This window comes from Lithobates pipiens, unplaced genomic scaffold (assembly GCF_037356315.1).
Source record: "Lithobates pipiens isolate NorthernLeopardFrog02 unplaced genomic scaffold, aLitPip1_a1.2 Scaffold_16, whole genome shotgun sequence".
NCBI classification, from domain to species: domain Eukaryota; kingdom Metazoa; phylum Chordata; class Amphibia; order Anura; family Ranidae; genus Lithobates; species Lithobates pipiens.
In genome coordinates, this window is record NW_027507748.1 from 394,511,103 (window position 1) to 394,536,779 (window position 25,677).

At 43.0% G+C, this 25,677-nt stretch overlaps 1 protein-coding gene across 1 annotated transcript in view; it reads left to right on the forward strand.

Moving 5' to 3' along the window:
• Positions 1–25,677, forward strand: part of LOC143983065 (uncharacterized) — a 695,051-nt gene that overhangs the window by 318,240 nt on the left and 351,134 nt on the right. The window contains exons 62-65 of the mRNA XM_077482312.1: positions 6,486–6,657; positions 14,082–14,333; positions 19,868–20,110; positions 24,653–24,799. Coding sequence (XP_077338438.1) covers positions 6,486–6,657; positions 14,082–14,333; positions 19,868–20,110; positions 24,653–24,799 — 814 coding nt within the window. The remainder of the gene's footprint in view (positions 1–6,485; positions 6,658–14,081; positions 14,334–19,867; positions 20,111–24,652; positions 24,800–25,677) is intronic.

Here is a 25,677-nt window from a genome sequence, read left to right on the forward strand (position 1 = left end):
CCCACCCCTACTCGAGAGTGCGACATTTGGTGTAGCTCTGAATGGTAGACAATCAGCTTCTAACCTGAGCTTGTTCAATTAAGTTTTGACCCTCTATGGGTGATGTCTGCCCAATGCATTTCACTGAAATTGACTCTGTAAGGCTGCAATTGATGAAGTTGGTTGTGAGTTTGCATTACATATCCTTTAGTATGTTGTGATTTTTGCACACTGGTATCTAATTTACACATGATTTTTATATCATTATTATTTTAAATTTTTTTCCCACAAGAATTTTATTTATTAAGGCAAAAACAAGGTTACATTGTAATATGTTTGTCAAGGGGGTCATGAAAAGAGCTAAGAAGACACCGGGCTTCTTTGACAACTATAAACATTAAACACATCGAACAGGGTATTACATCAAAAGTCATGAAATATAGACCAGTTGGGAACTTATACAGTCATAGAAATCTTTTCATCATATAGATTATAAAAGAATAACTGACATAATAATCTCTTAAGGGAAGGTCACCTCTAGTGTATCAAGTTATATCATATTTGTAGGCAATACCTCGTGGGCCACTATCACCAGGCACAATCGTGGCGATAGAAAGAGGCGGAAAAAGACACTTGATTTCCGAATGGCAGGGGAATGACTGGGTGATTATGTTAGAGTGACCAGTCGGGGAAAGGTTCATTGTTATTGTGTGGATTTTCGGGGATGGGGGAGAATGGGGATGAGAAAGAAAAGTAGTCATAAATTAGGGGTTTGGGTGGAAAGGAGGAAGGTATAGGAAAGAAGGGGAGAAAAGAAGAAAGAACAGGAAAGAAGAAAGAATAGAAGACGTAAGAGAAAAAAGTCACTGTGGAGATATAGGAGCTGGCAATTAGCCGACAGCTGAGCAGCCAGCTCAGAGCTGTTGGCTAATTGCCAGCTCCTATATCTCCACAGTGACTCACCTGTTGATGATATCCTTCTCATCAGTACTGCCTACTTAAGCCGTCCAGCCCAGATGATCTCCGTCTTCGCCTTGGTCAACATCACAGAGACTATTTCCTGTGTTCCTGTTAAAGATTTGCTTGGCTGACATTCCTTCTGGCTCCAGATCCTGCTTGCTGTTCCACTATGCTGTTCCCTGGCTTCCTGACTTTCTGCCTCGTCTTACTATCCATTCCGGTTACCGAACTTTGGCCCTGACAGTACCCCCTCCTCAATGACCCCTCCCCCTTGGATAACCACCAGGTTTGAGGGAAAAACATCTATGGAAATCACAGAGGACAGAGGTGTGTACGTCTGAGTATGAGAACCAACGGGAGTCAACAATGGACTGTACTTTACCTCTCCTCGTGGTTCTCAACCTGTACAGGATGAGGACATGGCAACGAGGTGGTAAAGCGGTTGCAGACCAAAGGTTTTAATTAGGGATGAGCTCGGTGTTCGAGTCGAATGCATGTTTCACTCCAACACGGCTGTTCGCCTGTTCGGCGAATCCAGAACTTTGTGGGCAGTTCGCGCCAAATTCGTATGGCGCTCATGGCCCACAATGCACTGCACCATCGCAGTGTATTGCTGGCTCATGATTGGCCAATCACAGCGCCGGCAGAGAGGTCCAGCTACCCCACCTGCTGCTCTGCTTCAGCTTCCTGCACCTGCCTGCTGATCCTGTTCCTTCCTGGTCCCAGCCGTCCCCTGATCCAGCTGGGGGTCCTGCTACGAGTTCTTCCTGGGCTCCAGACCCCGCTGCTGCTGTTGATCCTGCCAGGCACTCGTGCCACTCCAGACTCTTGTGCTACCTGTATACTCTACCAGGGCCCTCGAGTCGGAGCCGCAAGAGAGGTCTCTTCCTGCAGGTCGGGCTCTACCACCAGGTACGTGACACTCCCAGTCTCTGGGAATGCGTTGCACAGACCTTTTTGCAAGGCCTCCCCGAGATGTCTCATCCTCTACAAAACAACAAAATCCTGCGAGCCTTAAAGAACCCCCTATCTATCTGCCACTAACTAGCTGCAAATGTTAAACACGTCTCATACGTTCATGCACATTAAAACCAAAATTGAAACATACGCTGCGCTGGAATGGCTATGCACTGAATAATCTATATCTTAATCTATAGTTATAGATCCACAAGAATATAATAATGTGCATAAAATAGTAAACATACAATTGGTGTAAAGAGCAAGTGCAAAATATAGCAAAACAAATAATGTGCGCAAAATCTGTAAACACACAACTAAAACACACAACTAAATATAAAGTGCACAAGTGCCAATAAAACTCTGAGGTTATATGGACCCCTTAGAGTTGTCGCAAACCACCATTCCTGGCTTAAGCTGACGTGGCGTCAACCACCTCTCGGCCTGTCCCTGCAGAGGTGACAAAATATCTGCCCCAATGTGGTTCCTGTCCCCCAAGCACACCAGCGCAAGCATGGCATGGCATCTTTTTGCCTGCGTACTTGCGTAGCCCCTTGAACACCTACGGAGCACCGCTGGTTCCGAGGACAAAGCACAGGAAGAGGTCATGGAGGAAGAAGAAGAGGAGGGGGTGGAGGAGAGAGCTGTGTCACAACCAGTAGTAGCATTTTGGAGGTGTGGAAAAGAGAAAAGCCAATGTAGCACCAATATTTTAAAAAGGGCCAAGATACATCCCTGGGAATTACAGACCAGTTAGCCTAACATCAATAGTATGCAAGCTCTTGGAGGGGATGATAAGGGACTATATACAAGCTTTCAGTAATGACAACAGTATCATTAGCAGTAATCAGCATGGATTCATAAAGAATCGTTCTTGCCAAACCATCTATTCACCTTCTATGAGGAGATGAACTGCCATCTAGATAAAGAACCGCTGCTTCTCTCTTTCCAAATGACCGCTTTCCTATTCCGGCGGCTGCTATGATCTCGGGTGTACACTCTGATCTCTCTAAGAGCAGAGGAGGAAGGCTCAGGGAATCTGCACAGGGAAGCTGCCCCTGGAACCGCGGGACATTGGTCAACACGCTGTGAGTAACATTTGGGACAGAGGAAAACTCTATACTGGAATCCAGGGGGATGGGCTGTGGGAGGCAAGCCTTGTACTTGGGGAGAGTGGAGCTTTGTGCTGGAATCTCGGGGAGGAGCCGTGCACCCGTGCACTCTACACCCACCTCACCCCTGCACTCTGCACCCACCTCACCCCTGCACTCTGCACCCACCTCACCTATTGCACTCTACACATAGTGCACTCCTGCATGTAGTGCACCCCTGAACCATGCATTCTGTACATACTGCACCCATGAACCCTGCACGCTGTACATAGCACACCCCTCAACCCTGCAATTTGCACATAGTGCACCCCTCAACCCTGCACTCTGCACGTAGCTCAACCCTCTTCACATAACGCCCCCCCTCATCCCCACACTCTGCACACAGTGCACTTTGCACTAACACACCCCCAACCCTGCACTCTGTACCTAGCGTACCCCTAAATGCTGCACTATGTGCGCTACGTACATAGTGCACCCTTCAACTCAGTATGTATAACAACTTTCAACTATGCACTCTTTATGTAGTGCACCCCTTAACCTGCACTCTGTACATAGAGCACCCTTTAATGCTAGTGCAGTTTGGCCACACCCGCAATTTGATGCAGAGGTTATGATGTGCAGTTACCTCTAGTGCAGTTACCTCTAGCAACCGATCAGTGAGCAGTAATGATGTGCAGTAACCTGTAGAAACCAATTAGTGAGCGGTAATGATGTTATGTTACCTCTAGTAACCAATCAGTGAGCGGAAATGATGTTATATAACCTCTAGCAACTAATCAGTAAGCGGTAATTATGTGCTGTAACCTCTGTCAGACAATAACAATCGCTGCCTGATCTGCTGCAATAAACTAATTTAGAGTCTAGCTGGGGGAGGGCCCGATAAAATGTTTGGCCAGGGACCAATCAATATTAAAGATGGCTCTGGCCTGACCTACAGCATATCCTCAATGGCAAACTGTAGTCTTGCTGTTTTTTTCTTGGCACATCTCCCATGCAGGTTAAATTTGTGTAATCTGACTGAATATTAATTCACATTGCCACCAACTGTTGTAAGGATCTATCTGCAGATCCTGCAATACAATTTTGGGGTTCTTGAAGACTGACTTTTAGCATCAGTCAGCTCTTGGATTGAATTTACTGGGTCCCACAGCCCTAGTAAAATATGCAGTCACTAAAATGTACACCACTTGTAGGTTATTTTCCTTATAGTGCAATGATAGATTTTACATTTTTTTTTATCTTTTAAATGTGATGGCAGACTTATGGGCATCCATCACCTTCTTTTAGAAGGCTTTAGAAAGCTCTGTGATCTTGGCATGATGACACTATACATACACAGATAGCAAAGAGAACACCGGACCCTAGATGTTTGAGATTTAAAAAAGACAAGTTCAGTATGCATACTGCCTAAGGAGGTTCTAATAATTGCCATCAGATCTAAAACACTCAATTTGTAATTTTCATGGATTTGAAATGGTAGTAAAAGTAAGTGCGTACGTGTGTTTTCTAACTGACAAATCTACATTTCCATTAATTTAGACCATTTAAATTGTATGTGCCATTTGTTCAGGTATATCACTTTTATTTGTAGCCAGTATTTGACTAAAAATGTAATGCGTGTTGTTGACTCCACAAATTATATTTTCATACCCTTACTAGTTTAGGCTCACATATGATGTTGTTCACAAAGGAAGATTTTGGTATAGGCTTGTATTGTCCAATACATTAACAGGATTGGATCCTGCTGAGGAAAATAAACTTCACTAGCAATATAGCTATCTATTTGCTTTGTGAAAATAAAACATTATTACTTAGTTCACAGAGCATAAATTGTTGTTTAACGTTTCCTCCAGGCTCAACTATGGTTCCATGGAACAATAACAGCACAAGAAAATTTACAAGGCTCTAGAAACATTGTAATTTATGAAGATTATTTACAAGTTACTAAAATGTAAATGAGTACAAAGAGCTGGGAGCTCAGGACTGATTTGGAGCCAGCTATATTCATCATAAGAACAATTATATGAACAAAGCACTAAAGCACAAGGTCCTTAAAAAATTAGGAAGGACCATATATCTTTGGCAAGGTGCCAATAACTGCTTGTGGTAATGTGAATGAAAGCGGTGAAATGGCCCCCTGTGCTGGCGAAACTGTGGAGAGGTAGGTACCCTCTTCCATGTGTTTTGGTCCTGCAAGCACCTTACCAGTTTCTGGAACGCCATATTTCGCGGTATATCCAGCATCACCGGTTTCCTCTCCACCCCCGAGCCAGGGTTGGCAATTCTCAACCTTGGCATTGAAAAATACCCACCTAATTTCAGAGTGGTGATATCCCATATTTTTCTGGTGGCCAGAACACTGATAGCTAGATACTGGAAAAATAATCAAGCACCTAATGCCTCAGAGGTATGGGCCACTACTAATCTGCACTACACGTATGAGTCAACCCTAGCCCTCAGGCTTGGAAAAAAGTTAAAGTTTGATAATAATTGGCAAATGTGGGAAACATGGCGTAGGAAAACTCCAGATGTGTGCCCATGACCGTTGACCAATTACTCCTAGTAGGATGCGGAGTCTACACGGGACCATTCTTGTGCCTACTTAGTATCAACCTTGAGCGTATGACAGACCAATTTCTGACAGTTTCACTCTTTCTTTCCTTTCCTTTCTCCTTCTTTCCCTCCCTTTCTTTCACATGTTAAGCTTAGTTTTATTCTTAGTTTGATCACCCATTGTCTCACCCACCTCCCCACTATTCTATGTCCTCCCCCCTGCCATTTCACTACTCTAATTCAGCGTGCTGGAGTGCTTTCAGGGTGGAGGGAGGTTAGGGTCTGATATAATAGTTGGGGGGATGTGGAGATTTCTTTATGATTACTTTGCAATTATTTTGTGATGACTTTGCGACAATCTTGTGAGTATGTTGTGATTATTTGGTGGTCATTTCCTGATTTCTTTGTGATTTGTATCTTGATTATACTGTGAAATTCTTCTAATAAAAATTATTTACAAAAAAAAGAAAGCGGTGAAATGGGTAAGGGTTTACAAGACCTCTGATGCGGTGGGGTAATAGTAACAACAATAATAGCCCTTTACTGCAAGGTATATAAACACATATTATGCATGCTGCTGCAGTATCATTTAGGGCTGAAACACACCTCTGTGTTCAGGAGCACATTATGGTAATAAATAATTTTGAAACACACTAAAGAACACAGCTACAACACACATGCATTAGAGTGCACCACACCATGCGGTACTGCATTACCACGTGCGATAGAGGGCTGCATTGAAAAACATACTGCACATTTTTTGGTCCATTCCTGTACATCATATCATATTCAACTCTGCAAGCAATACAATAATTTGCAGATTATAATCTCTAGTAGGGTTCTGTGCAGAATAACACACTAATACACAAATGTGCATTTTTCATGTTATCAAAAAAGATAAATGTTTGAATGTTTAATCTACAGGAATATCTGTCTGTCTTTGGATGGAAAGACCACAACTGAAAAGCTTCTGAGGCTTTGGAGACATGAAAGTAATTGGGTTTATGGGAACAGAATGTCCAGTGCAGTGGATTATAACCGATATGTACAAGAATTGACTACAGCAGCCCAGAAAGAATTCATGAATGAAGAAGAGGTAAAGGGATATATACCATAATGTTATCATTGGTGCTTTTAAAATTGTGTGGTATGTTAAAATGACAGGGGCAAATAATTATTTTTTTAATTTTAGTATTCAGCATCTGATTGTTTATTTCTTTAATCAGATTCTGAAATTGGAATAGTAAAAACATTTTACAGAAATTTTAAAATATGCTTTGAAATCTGATTAGTACCATATTTCAATCTATCTATGCCCAGCTCAAAATAAATACATCTTTAACACTGACTAGAGGATTTAGGCATATCAGGTCAAATCATAAGTTATCTTGGTAGAGGACATAAGACTCTAAGGTTGGCCAATTGCTAACATCGATCTGACCTTCTAAGAAAATATTATAGTCCACTGACGTTCATATTAACAGTTACTATGGTCTTTGTTCATGAAAAAATTACATCAACACGCTAGTTGCTGGTTTCATAAGCAACCCATTGATTATTCATTGTGTTAGAATTGCTATACCTCACTTTGACTAAGAGCACATTCATTCTTAAACTATATATAAAGAAAATTGCATATCTAAGTGTCTTCCCAATATTAAAATTTTGTACAATGACTTTTTCATTGTTTAATAATGTGTTTCATAGGAAAACTATGATAATGTATATATATATATATATATATATATATATATATATATATATATATATATATATTTATGGTGTGGAGCCCTCTGACCGATACGGATAAGGATGACAAACAAGGTTAACATAAACTCGCTTACTTGAAATGGACCTGAAAGTGTGCCCTGGTCTGACGTACGGTATACCAAAATAAGGGGGCATACCTTAGATAGAAAGTGGGTGATAAATGAAATGAATATGAATGGAGTGAAATGAGTACTCTCATGAGGAGTATGATGCTTGAGAAATGCCCTGAAAAAGGGGATGGGTGGGTGGGTATCGCGCACCGGAACCGACGAGGAAGATAGGCGAACGGGCTGGTTATATACTCCACCGGGCTCCTCCCATAATTTCAGGCCACCATACTGGCCTTTCTATTTATGGTGTGGAGCCCTCTGACCGATACGGATAAGGATGACAAACAAGGTTAACATAAACTCGCTTACTTGAAATGGACCTGAAAGTGTGCCGTGGTCTGACGTACGGTATACCAAAATAAGGGGGCAAAAACATTCAGGTAGGGGTTGCATTTTATTGATCCAAGTTTGTTACTGGGTGAGCTTGACAAAGGCCTGGGTCATCTCCGCTTGCGGATTGGGTATGTAGCGGGCGAAACAGGTGGACCTCCATCTGCCCAACTTCTTGATAATGTGAGTAGGACAGAGGTGAAGGATACCCGGGAGTATCCTGACACGTTCCACCGGGCAGCGTTCAGAGGTTTAGTGAGAAATGGCAGAAGAGGACTAATTCCTGGTTGATCAGCCAAAAGGGTCAACAGGCGCGTGAGAATGGCGACCGGGTACCAGCGGTTGTTGGACTTATAGAAGTGTATGTCCGAACCCGAGCCAAGCTGCTGCGTCTTGGAGACTGCTAAGTGTAAGACGAAATGGTCTTCGTATCGGACCAGGTAGTGCTCGCACAGCATGCGTGCTGTGAGGCTACAACAAGTAAACTCGCTTGGCCGTAAGAAGCCGTAAAAGGCCAGGTGTATGGCTGCTTGTAAATGACACTAATGTGGAGACCGAAAAGGTGAAGTGGCCAGGATATCTGACATATTTCTAAACGTCCCCTGTGATAGGCAGTCGTTTTGGTGCCGGCCATCGGCTGGCGCTTCTGGATACCGCGCATAACAGCCCGAACGGCGTGGTAAGAAAATAGGAAGGGTACGGTAGGGTCCTGGAGGGACGTGAAATGTTGTACACCGGTCAGGTATAGCCGGATCGTATTAAAGGATAACGCCAACTGCGAGTGGCAGCAGGAAATGAAGGCTATGACTTGCTTGACACGGGACGTCTCTGTACCGTGATACGTGATGAAGTTGGTTAAAGGCCCTCCAGGCTGATTGATAGGCCTTGAGGGTATTGCGGGAAAGGGAGTGATCAAATGAGTTGGGTAGCCGCTAGGAGGTGAGGGGCTAATCCAGGGTCAGTTGAGACCGGTCCGGGATAGCTGCTGATGTTGGTCCGGCTCCGGGTACCTGAACGAAAACGAGACAAGGTTAAAAGCGGGAGAGGGCGTCCGCTGCCTGATTGAATTTACCGGGGATAAAGGAAGAATGGATGTTGAACTGAAACAACAACAAGAGCTGGACCAGTCGACGTAGGAAGGACATAACCAACAGAGAGGACGCCTTGGCGCAGCCAGGAATTGCCAGTAACTGGGGAGGCCAGGGAGCTGCGAGCCAGAGGTGGCCAAAAAACAGCCGCAAGCCCGTGGAGGCCGCTGCGTTGGTCATCACCTGGGGAGAAAGGGAAGACACGGAGGGAATGAACAGGGAGACGTCATTCCCAGACGATAGGAATTCCTCCCGCATAGCCAGGACTGCTATTGCCGCGGGAACCCGGCTGAGGACTTGCTCTGGATCCTGTGAGAGGGACAGTAAAACCAATAAGTGTGACACAAAGGCGCGACCCTGAGGGATGATGCGCATAGCGAACTCAACATGCCGTGTAGGGACTGTAGGTGTCTTTTGGACGACTAGACTGGAGAATATGCGAGGATATAATATGCCCCTAAAGATGGCAGTTGTGATGGCGAGCGTTTGCCGTTGGCTATGGGCTGATGCCTCTGGATGCCCCGAGGTGGGGATCTTGCTGTATGGGCCGTAACGACAGATGGCTCTCCGTGCACTGTAAGGATAAGAAATGTTGAACGCTGGCTAGAAATAGCCTGGGCGTGCTACAGGAAGAAGCCAGTTGCGTGTGACAACATGATCCTGGTGCGGGACGGAAGCTGAACTCAACTGTCCTAAGGAAGAGACGGATAGACAGACAACAGTGAATGGTTTGTAAGAAAGCCACGGGAGACGAGAGGCCAATTAAGTGCTGCTGAAAATGACGTGTAGCCAGTTTGTGTGCCACTGAGAACGTGCTTGCCAGTGAATGATTGCAAGAAGTTATGCTAAGTCATGAGCCTTGGCGTGACTAAAGTTGTGTTTAAACATGTGCTTGCGACAATTGCCCGGGAGTTTGTCACTGGAGATGTATACGTAGTGACTGTGAGCCATTCGTGTTACCGCATGTGCACTGCGAAGACTACAGGAGTTGTGCTTGAATGCATGTTTGGATGCGTGCTTGCGATGATTGCAAGATGTTACCCAGGATGCGTGCTTGCCATGACTGCAAGATGTTATGCTAGGATGCGTGCCTGCAACTAATGCAAGGAGTTGTGCCAGGACTCGTGCCTGCAACGACTGCAAGGAATTATGGTAGGCTTCATGGGTAGCCAGGCCGGAAAAGACAGAAGTCCATCCGGTCCAACCAAATCAAAATAAATAAGGTATCACACAACCCGACACCCAATTCTACGCCCGCAGCTGATCCAGAGGAAGGCAAAAAACCCCCAACAGAGCATAGGCCAATTTGCTACAGCTGGGGAAAATTCCTTCCTGACCCCTCGAGAGGCAATCGGTTTTTTCCCTGGATCAACTACACCTATAAATATAAGTACCCCGTAATACAACGTACATTTAGGAAGGTATCCAGGTCTTCCCTAAAGCAATCTATTGAGCAAGCCAGAAGTGCCTGCCAGCAATGATTGCAACAAGTTGTGCCTGGACACCTGCTTGCAACGATTGCAAGAGGTCTATGCTCAAATGCGTGCTTGCCATGATTGCAAGAGAACTATGCTCGAATGCGTGCTTGCAATGATCGCCAGAGGTCTATGCTCGAATGCCTGCATGCAACGATTGCAAGAGGTCTATGCTTGAATGCATGCTTGTAATGAGTGTAAGAGGTCTAAGCTCGAATGCGTAATTGTAATGACCGAGAGAGGTCTATGCTCGAATGCGTGCTTGCAGCGATTGCAAGAGGTCTATGCCCGAATGCGTGCTTGTAATGAATGCAAAAAGGTCTATGCTCGAATGCGTGCTTGCAACGATTGCAAGAGGTCTATGCTCGAATGCGTGCTTGTAATGACCGCGAGAGGTCTATGCTCGAATGCGTGCTTGCAGCGATTGCAAGAGGTCTATGCCCGAATGCGTGCTTGTAATGAATGCAAAAGGTCTATGCTCGACTGCGTGCTTGCAACGATTGCAAGAGGTCTATGCTCGAATGCGTGCTTGTAATGACCGCGAGAGGTCTATGCTCGAATGCGTGCTTGCAGCGATTGCAAGAGGTCTATGCCCGAATGCGTGCTTGCAACGATTGCAAGAGGTCTATGCTCGAATGCGTGCTAGTAATAAGTGCAAGAGATCTATGCTCGAATGCGTGCTTGTAACGATTGCGAGAAGTCTATGTCTGGATGCGTGCTTGCAACGATTGCAAGAAGTCTACGCTTGGATGTGTGTTTGCAACGATTGCAAGAAGTCTGCGCTTGTATGTGGAGAAAACAGCGAGACACGCCTAAACGAAGCTGTGTTTCCCTTTTGAAGGCAATCTATAATGAAATGAGGCCGAGGAGCAAGGCCCCCCGGCAGGCATCCAAACATTGAAGAATCAACTGGACCCAAGCCGGGAAGCGGTATGTGACAGTGAAATGAGAGAACCTGCCATGACAGAGATCCGGATCGCCATGCCACAACTTGCGACCGAGCACGAAAGGGATTCTGGAGCATGTACAGAAATGAGGCCATTCCTGGGGCACGCCGAGACGAATTTGGTACACCGATGTGACTATTCGTACCGGAACGTGATAGGTGAAATGAAATGAAAAACCCATGACAAAGACAAGAATCAGAGGACGAGCCCTTGAACCAAACAGATGAATCCTGTCTTTGGAGCATGTACTGAAATGAGGCGTAGCAGCTGGGCACACCGGGACGAATCGGAGCATAAATAAACGCAACAGGATTCGAATCGGAGCGTAATAAGTGACAGAAATGATATCCCATGACAGAGACAAGATTCAACGACTGGACTGATGGTAGCAATAAAGAACCCGTCTCTGGAGCATGTACTGAAATGAGGCGTAGCAGCTGGGCACACCAGAACGAATCGGTGCATAAAAAAAATGCGACAGGATTTGAATTGGAGTGTAATAAGTGACAGAAATGATGTCCCATGACAGAGACAGGATTCAACGACTGGACTGTAGGTTACAAAGAATCCATCTCTGGAGCATGTACCGAAATGAGGCGTAGCCGCTGGGCACACCAGGACGAATCGGTGCATAGAGGAATGCAACAGGATTCGAATTGGAGCGTAATAAGTGACAGAAATGGTATGCCATGACAGAGACGAGAATCAGGGACCGTGCGTGAACCTGCGAGTGATTCAGTCTCTGGAGCATGTACAGAAATGAGGCCGAACCCTGGGGCACTTCAAAGCGAATCGGTGCACCAGAGGTGCGACAAGATTCGCGCCGGAGCGCGACTAGTGACAGAAATGATTTGAAACGGTAGAAATGACTGGGAGTGAAATGATTTGACATGAGATAAAATAAGATACATAACATAACTGCATGAATGAAGAGACATATATTCGAACTGGAGCAGACAAAGCGAAACGTGTGGACTGCTTGCCTTGTCGTAACAAGCAGTCGGCTGTGAGTCGAATGATTCGACCGATACTAATAGAAATCCTCGGGCAGACGAATGGTTTCGAATGCCGTACCTGCGAATGAATCGCCTGACGTGGCGTAATCGAACGTGTCGAAAAGTGACAACGACTACATCGAAAATAGAAAATAGTGACATGCGTACGAGGGCCACAGTAAAACATTCGATTTAAAAGAAGCGAGCGGGTCGAGAGTACAGGGAATGTTGATGGTACATCGAAAAACATAATTGAAAAGGGGATGCCGAAGCCAAACCTGCGACAGCCGGCCCAACGTGAAACGACAAATTCGATGGGTACGACGACACTCCGACGGCGAAACCCACGGACGCTGATGTACGGGAAGACGAGTTGTCAAGACGGAAACTAATAACGCGGGAACTCACGAACAGGCTCACTGCATCTGGTCTGGATAGTCGGCCCTTGATGTCTGACGTATCAGATATCGCGCACCGGAACCGACGAGGAAGATAGGCGAACGGGCTGGTTATATACTCCACCGGGCTCCTCCCATAATTTCAGGCCACCATACTGGCCTTTCTATATATTGTAGCAGAGCATCCCAGAGAGAGCCTGGGAAAGTCCTGTTCAGGGTGTATACCTCTCCCAGGCTCCTCTCATACACGTTCAGGAATCTGTGATCCAGTTTGGGTCTTGGTCCTCCTCCCTAGGCTAATTTAGGCTCACCTGGGCAGACAGCCTTTGCTCTCTCTGCCTGGGACATTCAAACAGTTGGTCTGTGAAGAGAAGTAAGGTTGGTAAAACCTCTTAAGCCGTTTTCTGTGGAGACTGACAAGCAATAGGCTTGTTCAGCCTGGTAGTGAGGGCCTGCAGACGGTATAGCTAGAGCCGTGACATGGCTAGGTTTTGTGTTTTCTTACTTTGCCCTTTATTTTGTTCTTTTGGAGCACTGTACAGCACCTGTACAAGGACTTGTATATATCACAAATAAACACAACACTGTTGGTCACTTAATTTCTGGACTTGGTATCTGTGCCTGAGAAACGGCTCATCCTAGGGAGCTTTATACCTGCTACCTGTCCCCCAGGTTACAATATATATATATATATATATATATATATATATATATATATATATATATATATATATAATGATTATACAAACATTTTACAAGTTTAGCTAAAAAGAAAGCACAGAGTAAATTATCTATATTAAAGTGATTGTAAAGCTTCATATATTAAGTTAAAATAATAAACATTTCATACTTACCTGCTCTGTGCAATAGTTTTACTCCTCTTCTGGGGTCCCTGCTGGTGCTCCTGGCTCCTCTGCTTTGGTGAAGGCCCACCATAGAAAGCTTTTTTCTGGTTATCACTGGGAGTGGATTATTGGCATACAGCCAGGACGGCTGATTGGAGGTAAGGCACACACTCCCTCTCCTCATAGGCAAAGGAAGAAAGGGATGTGCAGAGCCCTGCTCTTAGATGGCAAGCTGTCTGTTAATCTATTTATAACAACGTCCCCCGACACAAACTTCTATATCCCATACGGAGAATGTGTGAGAAGTTATCAGGCTGATAACAGAGCTAAGGAGCAAGAGAGGGTTACGGGACATTAGAGAGCTTTAGAGGGATAACAAAAAATAAATAAATATAAATATAAGCTGAGTCAACTACAGGGAGCCCCCTAGCTTTTAATCAACAAATCCATGTACAATGAAAAATATGGTATTACTTTAAGGTAAACACTGTCATAATATAATTAAAATATTTTTTCTAGAAATACACTATATGATTTTGAAGAGCTAATTCTTGCTTTACAGGTCCAGATAATTGTGGGTCCTCAGCAGCCCCTATTTAGTAACATTGTGGAGGATGATGGTGGGTTAATCTCCACTGTAGCCAGACAACAGGATGTGAATTTGTTTAGGAGAAGTGAGAAGGCCAGCAGCAGCACTCATATCCTAGATGGGTACCAGGAAACATTTGATTCAGTCCACGTGAAGCAGTTGCTTACAGAGGCACTGAGAGAATACAACAAAGTGAATCCCAGAATGAGCATCACATTTTATCAGGTTGGTTGCTGTGACTTGTTACCTGTCATTCATTTCCTGCCTCATATATTATTGAAGGATCATTGTGTGCTTGCTGAAAAGAATAGCTAACTCAGACAAGAGACATATTGATCTACCCCCTTCACAGAAATCCTTTGTTGAATGAATTAACTTGTTGAAATGTAGTTTCCTCTAAAGACAGATGTTATTCTCTATGGTTCTATTTATCTAAGGCTCAATTAGGTGGAACAGCAACATTTTCTTATGCATAGGTATGCTTGTTATAAGCCTTATGTTTTTCAGGAATAAGGCTTGATTTAGATTTGTATCCTAGCCTAGTGGCCTTAGTGGTTCTATTATCTCAAGCCTGTCTCTGTGTCCTTTTATTCTCGGTAGTCATATCCTTAGACAATGTAACATGAACCCTGTACTAATAAATATAATGAGTTAGCAATGGTTGTTTTGATGGTGCTAGTTGATAACATGTGAACGAGCAGTGAAAACATTCCCAGTAAAGTTAATGCTTCTGTAAATTATATTTGTGTAGGCAAACATTGTATGAAATGTCCCTTTTTCAGGTAGAGGTAAGCATTTAATGTTGCTTAGAAATGTAATAATTTGCATGGAAAGTCTCATACAAAGTATCATTTTTGACTCTTTATAATTTGTCTCTTGACTTGATAAATTCACATGGACAGGTCCTTCAGGTCAGTTATGTAAAGGGATGTCTTTCTTGCCAGCTGTAGAAATTGGTTTCATTGATGGGTACAGCGAGAAACAGACAGCACTCGAATGCACCCAATATTCTTGGTGTACCCTAAAAAATGCACCCTAATAATTCAGCACTAGGGATGGGCTGAACGACCCATAGTTCAGTTCACACCAGAACTTTTGAACATTGCAAACGTTTGGAACCGAATAATGAACCCAATTTTAAGTAATTGGGCATACAATGTTTATGGGGGTCCGGGTATCGCCCTGGAGGACATGTATTAATGAAAAAGTTTGTAAAAAAAATCATTTTTAAAGGAGCAGTGATTTATTGATGCATAAAGCAAAAGCATAAAAATTAAAAATTGATTTCAATATAGTGCCTGGGAGTCCCTTTAGTCTACCTGTTAAGTCTCACATCTGTACTGTGTATAGAAGCTGCTGCAGAAATAAATGCATTTATAAAGCCCACAAAAATGAAATTTTCCCGCAAGCTTTCTTTATTTTGTAAGCAACGGCTTGTGGAGCCACTCTGTATGATGAGGCTACAATGTAGTGTACTGGGAACAAGATTAGAGATTTTTTGTATACATTCTGGTGTCTCTTCCACAGATTTTGGATAGAAGTAACAGGTGCAGAAAAATGGGTCTTTGGGTGTCAGGGGTGCCTTCACACTGTAACCTTATACAGGTACTCTTGATGAAAGCAAGATTTGGCCTTGCTGTCAAAAATTAAAAGGATATACACCTGTCAAACAGGTGCGGAAAAATTGGTCTTTCTTTGGGTGTTAATTGTGCCCATGAAACCTACACCAAAAAGATTTTTCCAGATGAAATCAACACCCACAACACTAGGCAGCCCAGAAGTCCCATCCCAAAAAACACTTAATCAGCAACATCGGCAACAATAGCTGCTGGTAATTCCAGGACTGATTATCTTGATAAATGTCAGAGGGTCCATTGAGTCTGTGGACAGACGCATTCTATTATCAGTAACAAAACCTCCAGCAGCACTGAATGCCCGTTCAGAAAGCACATTGGATGCAGGGCAGGCCGGCAGCTCAATTGCATACTGGGCAAGTTCTGGCCAGTGGTCTATTCTCATGACCAGTAAGCCAGTAGATCGTCAACTGGAAAGCTCTCCATCTCTATTTTCGCCCCTAGATAATCACCTACCTTGTGATGCAGACGCTGATGATGGGATGAAGAAGCTGACGGGGACTAAAAAATTGTGAAATGCATCACTTAAGCGGACGTCTTCTCTACCGCTTTTCTCTTGCCAAACAGAAGCCTGAAAACTATGTTTTCCATGATACTGCAACCTACCAGAATCGGGAAAATTGTTCGATAAACTTTTCTTTAAGGTGTCCTCAAGAGATTTCTTTTTCTACACTCTCTGTGAGGACAGGATAAGTTCTGAGACTTTCCCCTTGTAACGGTGGTCAAGGAGGGCTGCTAACCAATGGTAATCCTTGTTCTATTACGGCATGTATTCTTTGGTCCTTTTGCAGGCTTTGAAGCATGAGGGAGCCCATGCACCGCAAATTTGCGCAGGCATGAGAAACAGACCCCTTGGGGTCACTGAGGATTATAGTATCTGGAACTGCCTCCTTCCAGCCACGTACTACTCCCAAGGGAAGATGAAAAGAAAACAGGGGAAAAAAATTCCTTCCTGATCCCAGAGAGGCAATCAGATTTTTCCTGGATCAACTTTACCTATAAATGTTAGTATAGAATACAATAGGGTGGCTGCTCTCTACTTTTCTTCGATGACTGCCTCATTGGGGTTGTGCCTCACCCTCACTTTCTTCCTCTGCCCTATCTGGCACCCAAGTCCCGTTAGGGACCTCATCATCTCCTCCATCCTCATTACCACTGGAGACAACTTGGCAGTACACTGTGGCTGGAGGAACATGACTGCCAATTTGTGTACTAGTGTTCTCCCCTCTCTGTAGGCTCATGTTCCTGCCTTCTTCAACCTCAGAACCAACATCTGAATCAAGTAATGGCTGTGCATCGTCAAGGAGCAAGTGGCTGCCACTGTGTTCAAATAACTCACCTGATGCAGGGGCTATGGCAGAAATAGATGTGGACAATGAGGCAGGTTTAGCCACTATGGCAGCTGCAGTGAACTGTGCACCAGTCTCTGCTTGGGTGACAGAGGATGAGGAGGATAAGGATGGCTTAGTAAACCAGTCTTACTAAACCTCCTTTGTATGCTGTAGCTGGATAGAATGGGCAACATCACTAAACAGAGGGAATGATGCCCTGTCTGAGGACAGACCACGTCCACCTATGCCTGCAGACACATACGCTGCTGGCCCCCTCACACTGCCATGGGAACGTCTGCCTCTCCTTGTTGTCCTCCCACACATGATGGAGGGGGGTGCTTATTAACACAATGTAATATAGATGTGGAAATGTGTACGTGGATGCACTTTAACCACTCACTACTACACAGACACAATCCACTGATATTATATATTATACTGCAGTTAAACTGTACTGACACACTGCAATATACTTTGTCAAACATGCACTAGAAATGCACTGTGCTAAACGAAGGGTAACGCACTGCAATATACAGTGTTAAACTTGCAGTAATGCACTGAACTATAGTGCTTTAATGGAAGACAACGCACTGAAATATACTGCGTTAACCATGCTCTAATGCACATAAATGTGCTGCCTTAAACATCACGTAATGCATTGAAATATACAGCATTAATCTTGCAGTAACTTACTGAACTGTACTGCATTAAATGGCATGTCACGCAATGAAATATACAGCGTTAAACTTGCAGTAATGCACTGAACTGTACTGCGTTAAATGGAAGTAACGCACTGAAATATATGGCGTTAAAAACTTGCAGTAACGCACTGAACTCTACGGCATTAAACTTGCAGTAATGCACTGAAATATATTGCATTAAGCGAGCACTAACGCACAGAAATGTACTGCGTTAAACGGCATGTAACGCACTGAAATATACAGCGCTAAACTTGCAGTAATGAACTGAACTGTACTGCGTTAAATGGCACGTAGCACACTGAAATATATGGTGTTAAACTTTCAGTAACGCAGTGAACTATACTGCATTAAATGGAAGATAACGCACTGAAATTTATGGCGTTAAACTTGCAGTAACGCACTGAACTGTACTGTGTTAGATGGAACATAACACACTCAAATATACGGAGTTGAATCTGTAGTAATGCACTTAACTGTACAGCGTTAAACTTGCAGTGACACACTGAAATATACTGTGTTATGCATGCAGTAACGCACAGAAATGTTCTGCGTTAAACGACACGTAGCGCACTGAAATATACGTTGTTAAACTTCCAGTAACGCAATGAAATATGTTAAACAGTCACTACACTCACACTGACTGAACTATCCCTACATTCACGCTATTGGAAAGAGGAATGGTCACACTACACTCACACTGAGCTATCAGTAAACTAATATTCTACACTGAAAATAGAATCAGAATAGCACACTATAACACACTAACTGTCTAATAGCACTAAACAGAGACCTGTTCTATCTCTCTCCACGCAGATATCAAACTGAAAATGGTCGCTATTGAAAGAATATTTTTATAGTGTGGGGCGGGACTAACAGCAATGAGCCATGATTGGATAGAGTCATCATGACAGCATCCGATCTTGGCTCTGTGCCCTGATTGGGCGAAGCTTTCATTGCTTCAGCCAATCAAGGCTTTCAATGCGCCGTGCAGCGGCACAGTCCATTGTGTTTTTTCAGCGAGCCAAACAAAGGGTTGAATGCCCTGATAATTCGGCTGTTCAGCAAATGTGCGAACAGCCAATGTTCGGCCCAAACTCATGCTCGGCCGAACTGTTCGCCCATCCCTATTTAGCACACAGTACATTAAGTGCTGTTACATTTGGTGCCTCTTTAAACTTAGCACATCACAGCGTATATCCCTATACAGTGAGCACCCCATCATGCACATAGCACACTGCATCATACATTGTAAATACATTCAGCAGAGCACACCGTGAATCACAAATATAATCAGCACACCAGATCATGCACCCTAAATACATTCAGCACATCATCTCCAAATACACTCAGCATGCTCCACGTACCTCTCAAATGAAAAAATCCCCCATTATGCACCAAAATACACCTGGAACATTGTAAATGCATTCCAGTGCAAGCAGAAAATCCCACTGTACACACCAGTATGGTAATCAGATCCCGACATGCACTCCAGTACATTCAGAACACCTTAACATAGCACCCATGTGCCTTCATCATATACATTCCAATACACTTAACACACCCCACCATATACCCCAAATACACTTAGCACACTCGACCATAAATCTCAACCCATGTACACCTACCATACAATGAAATAAATGCATCTTATCCCTTCATATTTCTCTAACACACAATACACCCACCCTGCACCCACACACACACCATACCCCTCTATGCACCACAATACTCCCAGCACATTCTCTTGTGCACCTTAAATTTATTTATTATATATATCCCAATACATTCATCACACCCCACCATGTACAGTAAACCAAATACACTCAGCACACACAGTCATCATTTTCCTATGCAAAACACACCCACTTAGCATGTCCCTCAATGCCCCTCAATACGCTCAGTCATATACAACCCAATATGCAGGTAAAATGTAGGCAGAAGACATAAATGTCTTGGCAAAAATGAAAATCAAACTGTGTAGAAAGAAATAAAATTTGGTAGATTCATTTGATGTAATTACAACTGCTCATGTCACTAACAAGCACCTTGTTTTAAACGTTTTAATGAAACTGATTTGTGTAATCTCTCTTTAGTGTACTATTAATATGCTGTGCCGCTTGTCCCACAATCTCTGGAGCCCTCATGGAAGTGCACATACTTTGCTATGCGGTGAAGGCTGCCCACGATCAACCAGCACAGTAGCTCGACTTGCTGCGCACCTGTCTGGATTTAGTGTGGTCCAACTTGGGTCACATATGAAAATAGAAGATGAAGAACAGCGAGCTAGACATTTCAAATCCCAGCTTGTTGACTGCTATGTTAAAGCTGGCCTGAAAGTAAGTTCCTTTGATTCTCTAAATTTCATACAAACAAAACATAATCACCAGCAATTTTCCACTACAGAAATTGCTTGCAGAACTGCATGAAAATGAGTTTCATCTTACTGTATGTAATAAGCAGTAGAAAAAGCCATGGTTTGTGTTTTAAATGTCATTTACAGTATGTATACATAATAATGTTATAGAAAATTAGGGAAAGATCCCTTATTTTAATCCAGTACATGTTTCTAAATAGAAACTGCATAACAAGCACTTTACCCTAAATTCATGCAGGTACCAGGACCTTCTTTACAGATTTTGTGGGCCTGCCCATTAGTTCAGATTTACAGTAAACATACCATAGAGTACAATAAAATTGGCTCCCCAGTGGGAAAAGATCCCAAGACATGTCTTTTTTGGCATCACTAAGCGCCTCAGCTTAGGTCAATATACAACTTACAAAACTTGACAACTTTTACATGGCCAAAAAAAACATAACCAGGACCTGCTTTATTCAAAACTAAACAAAAGTTATGATTTAAAATAACTATAAACCCCCTAATATACCACTTAAACCCTGGCGCAAAGCTTTACTATAACTTAACCCAATAAACTGCATTATCACTTCAAGTGCTGGGTTGCTACTTACCCTTTGAGCTGACAGTATCTGTGCTAAAACACACTAGTCCCAAAATGAAAAGTGTCAATGCCAGACTCAAGCTGACCTGATATGTCCGAGTGTCCACTAATGAGTCATGTTTTACAGAATTCTGGATTGCTAAATAGATTTGATTCTTCCACATTCTAGAAAGTAACTTCTCAAAGGAAATCTTAAAAAAAAATCATTCATTTTAGCTACAAAATAACCTGTTTGATTGTATGTGATGTAACATTAAATTGAAAAGAAATACTATTGGAGATAAGCATTTCTATGAGGTCCAACTATTTAGCCAAATACTGCTACAGAAAAAAAAAACAAACCCAGTCAAACTTTTTGGAGTGGATAAGGATTGCATCACTTGTGGGTTACCAATGCTATCTGTGTCTCCCTTGTAGAAGTTGCCTTTCACAGTGTCACTTTGACAAGAAGTGTTGTGAGTACTATATAATGAAACCAGTGGGAGTGGGAAAAAAGTAGAAACTTCCATGAAGGGAATTCTCCCAAATAGGTTCACAGGAGCAGGAGAAATTGGGATTCATTTAAACTTTATCACCTGTTTTCACTGGTATATGATTTTATTGAGGAACTTAGTTTCCTCTCCTCATGTTATTACTTTTTGATATGTATTATTTGTTCACTGATCTTAGCGCTACATTACATTTAAAGTATTGTGTTTGAGTTTTTTGTATCTGGAGTCTTATGCTGCATACACACAACCGGACTTTCCGGCAGACTAGGTCCAACGGTCTTCCCGACGGACTTTTGGCAGAGTTCCGATGGACCTTCTGAACGAATGGACTTGGCCACACACGAATGGACTAAGGCCGCGTACACACGCGGGGACTGTTCGCTCAACTTTGTCCGTCAAACAGTTTCAGCGGACAGTCCGCTCAAAATTAGCATGGACGGACTTGGCCACACACGACGAACGAACAGTCCGCTGAAACCGTGCGCGATGACGTGAACAGCACGTACGACGGGACTAGAAAACGACGTCCTATACACTGCAATGCAAACTTCGGCGTGTAAATCCTTTCTGAGCATGCGCGGGAACTTAGTTTGACGAACAAGCCTACACACGAGGGGACTGTTCGCTGAAACAAAGTTTCAGCGGACAGTTTTTCGGAATTTCCGAAAAACTTTGTTCAGCAGACTGTCCGCTGAAACTGTCCGCTGAAAGCCCACACACGAGCGGACTGTCCGCCGAAACACTGTTCAGCGGACAAAGTTGAGCGAACAGTCCCCGCGTGTGTACGCGGCCTAAGTCCGTTCGAAAGTCTGTTCATTTTGTATTTGATGACATAAGACGGGACTAAAAAAGGAAGTTCAATAGCCAGTAGCCAATAGTTTCCCTTGCGTCGTATTTGGTCCGTCGGACCAGCATACAGACTTAGCCCTTGTACACACGGTCGGACATTCGGATGGAAAATGTCCGATCGGACAGTTTTGTCGGATAATCCGACTGTGTGTGCACTCCATCGGACTGTTTCCGTCGGCATATCCAACGGACAAAGTTTTAGAGCTGGGCTATAAAACTTTCCGACAACATGATCCGATCGGACTTTTTCCGATTGTGTGTAGAGCATTCCGATCGGACAAAGTGCCATGCATGCTCAGATCAAATTCCTAGACCAAAGCTATTGGCTACTAGCCTGAACGTAGTCCCGTCATAACGAAATAACGTCATCACGTTACGTACGATCGGATTTTCTGACGGTCCGTCCGACCGTGTGTATGCACAAGTTTTTCGGACAAGTTTCGAATTTTGTTGTCGGAATGTCCGACCGTGTGTACAAGGGCTAACGGTTTTCCCGATAGGAATTGAGCCCGTAGGACAGATTTGAAACATGTTCTATTTCCAGGTCCGTCTGATTTTTTTTAAAATGAAAAACGATCGGATTAGCCCACACATAATCGGATTGTCCGACGGACTGATTCCATCAGACCTAGCCTGCTGGAAAGTTTGGTGGTGTGTACGCGGCATTAGTGTTAGCAGCTTTTTCAACACTTTTTTCCGACTGTAGTGTTTTTCTTCTTCTTCTAACTAAATGTCTTGACTAGAAATGCAATTTAACCACCTGCCGACTTCTCACAGTAAATATACTGCAAGCGCACACTCGCGTATATGTACGTGATTAAAAAATAAGAAAAAAATGTTTCACAACAAATTTATACGATAACTCCGCCCTGTTCTCAATATAAATACAAGCGCTTATAAAAAAAAATGTCCATACATAAAAATTGCATAGAAAATGGAAGCGGTGAAATTGCAAACAAAGTGACAAAAATAAATAAAATAAATAGTATTCAAACAGAGATTCTAAAGCAGCTGCTTATACAATTATTCAAGACTGAAAAACACTAACACTCATTAAATCAACACATTTCCAAACAAATGAAAATGCAGCAGCGCTTATTTGTTAAATAAACATCTACTTTTGTGGTACAATATAACCAGGGCTTAAACATAAAATGCGGTCCATGTACATGTAAGTGTATATATTTCAATGCCAGACCACTCCCGACTTTCTATCTCTCATCCGCAAGTCTTAACATGTCTTAAGTGTATATTTATTGTTTTTTGTGAAAGTTAGTGTCTAGAAGCTATGATAGTTTTACTACTGGAATTGAGGCAGCTCTGACTTTCCAATTGTCTGTCACATTTATTTAAGTGCTAAAATGCTAGGACAATACAAACACCACCAAATCCCTTTTTGGAAGGTACACACTGCAAGGTATTTGCTAAGAGACATGTTGAGTCCATTGAAGATTTTGTTATTTGCAACAAATTTTGGAAAAGGAAAAAAATCTATAAAAAATTTTCTTTTTGCACAAAGTTGTCACTTTAATTAGATATTTCTCACACATACCATGGGTATATGTGTAACTATACCTCAAAACACATTTTACTACTTCCTATGGTATTTAATTAGAGGAATGGTGAGCATTTTGCAGATCTAATTTTTTGTTACAAGGTTTTGAAAAATTTAAATGAAACATATATATATATATTTTTTCTTAAATCAACACATTTCCAAACAAGTGAAAATCCAGCAGCGTCCAGCATCCATCCAGCATCCTCTTATCCGCAAGTGTATATTGCAAAAAACAGTTTCGCCATAGCAAAAAAAGTAGTGAACCGCTGACACCAATGAAGGTCACCTCTACACGTGCTGAAAACTGTGGGTACACTCAAAGGGGGATGTGTGACAGAAGAATCCCCTTTGGTATTGTGCTTACCAGACTCTCAGAGTTAATAAGGCTCGTCAAACAACCATAGGTGTGGGAACTTGTCCAGCTCTGTATTTCCTTAGTATCTCTAGGTGTCCTGTTCATCATGTGCTGTGGGAAGGCTCTGAATGATAGGAAGGCCGAGGTGAGGCTGCAGTTCAGAGATGTTCCAGGTGACATTTTCCAGGGACAGGCTAAGCCCTTGTACACGCGGTCGGATATTCCAACGGAAAATTTCCGATCGGACCGTGTTGTCGCATAATCCGACCGTGTGTGGGTTCCATCGGACTGTTTCCGTCGGAATATCCGACCAACAAAGTTTTAGAGCTGGGCTATAAAATTTTCCAACAACATGATCCGATCAAACAAAGTCCAATCGTTTGTAGAGAATTCCGATCTGACAAAGTGCCACGCATGCTCAGATCAAATTCCTAAATAAAATTTGTGTACAGTGTTGCATGACCACGCTATTGCCAGTTAAAGTAGCGCAGTGCTGAATAGTATAAAATGGTCTGGTCATGAAGGGGGTAAAACCTTCCAGAGGTCAAGTTATTTACATGTTTTCTGATTATTGCTTCACAATATCTATGTAAAGCAAAGGTGGTGGAAGGTTAGGTCTTTTTTTTGCTTTTCATAATTTTCTCTTACTGTAAGCCTCTTGTCTCTAGGGTCAAAGAACTATGCTCCTGCTCACTGAAGAGGACATTGATCCAACAGCACTGGTGTACATTGCTGAATTTGTTGTCTTTGGATCAGTATCTCATCTCTTCACACTGGAACAACAGGCAACCATAGCTCATGCCATGAGAAGTGAGGTATGTCTTAAGTACAGTATCATCAGGTACACATACTTACAGTACTACATTTATACAGGGACATGCATTAAAATTAGAGGTGCTATGATAAGGTGAATAAAAGGAAACATAGTAAAAATCTGTGTTTTGAGTGCTCACCATAAAGGATAAAGATATTAATAAAAATGGCAAAATATGTAATGTCCAGCAAAGCTTTAAGACTACAGTGCTCACGACTTGGTAGTGTACAGCACATCAGACAGAGTCCAATGATCAGAAGTGTCTAATGTACAACACAGTCTATAGAGTGCAGCTGGCTGGAATATGTACTGTAGCGCAAAGCTTACAGGCTGCAGTTATCAGCGGTATGTAATGAACAACACAGCTTACAGAGCACAGTGATCAGGGCTATATTATACAGCACAACCTACAGAGTGCAGTGAGCAGGAGTATAAAATGAACAGCATAGTTGACAGAATACAGTCAGAGTACAGAGGGCCAGGGGAATGCAATGTACAGCACAGCTTAAAAAGTGCCACAGTCTAAAATTAGTTGGGGGTATACAGTACACTCTGAAAAATGGTCAGTAATGTAGTGCTCCCCTTTAGTTGGTGGTCATTGATGAGTGTTTCTTTAAACTAGTCATCAGTGTTGAGTGCCTCCTATTGTTAGTGCTCAGTGGTGAGTAGTCCCCTCCATTAGTACTCAGTCACCCTTTAAGCTAGTGGTTAGTGGGGAGTGCCTTCTTTTTTGTTGGCTGTTAGTAGGAGCTCACTAATAAGTTATTAGCTTCCAGTGAAAACTTACCTGCTGCATATACCTTCTGCCACTACATCTTGGCTCTGCAAACATTATTCCTGCATTGATCTAGGGCTGAAACCTTTCTTCTAAACAGTATC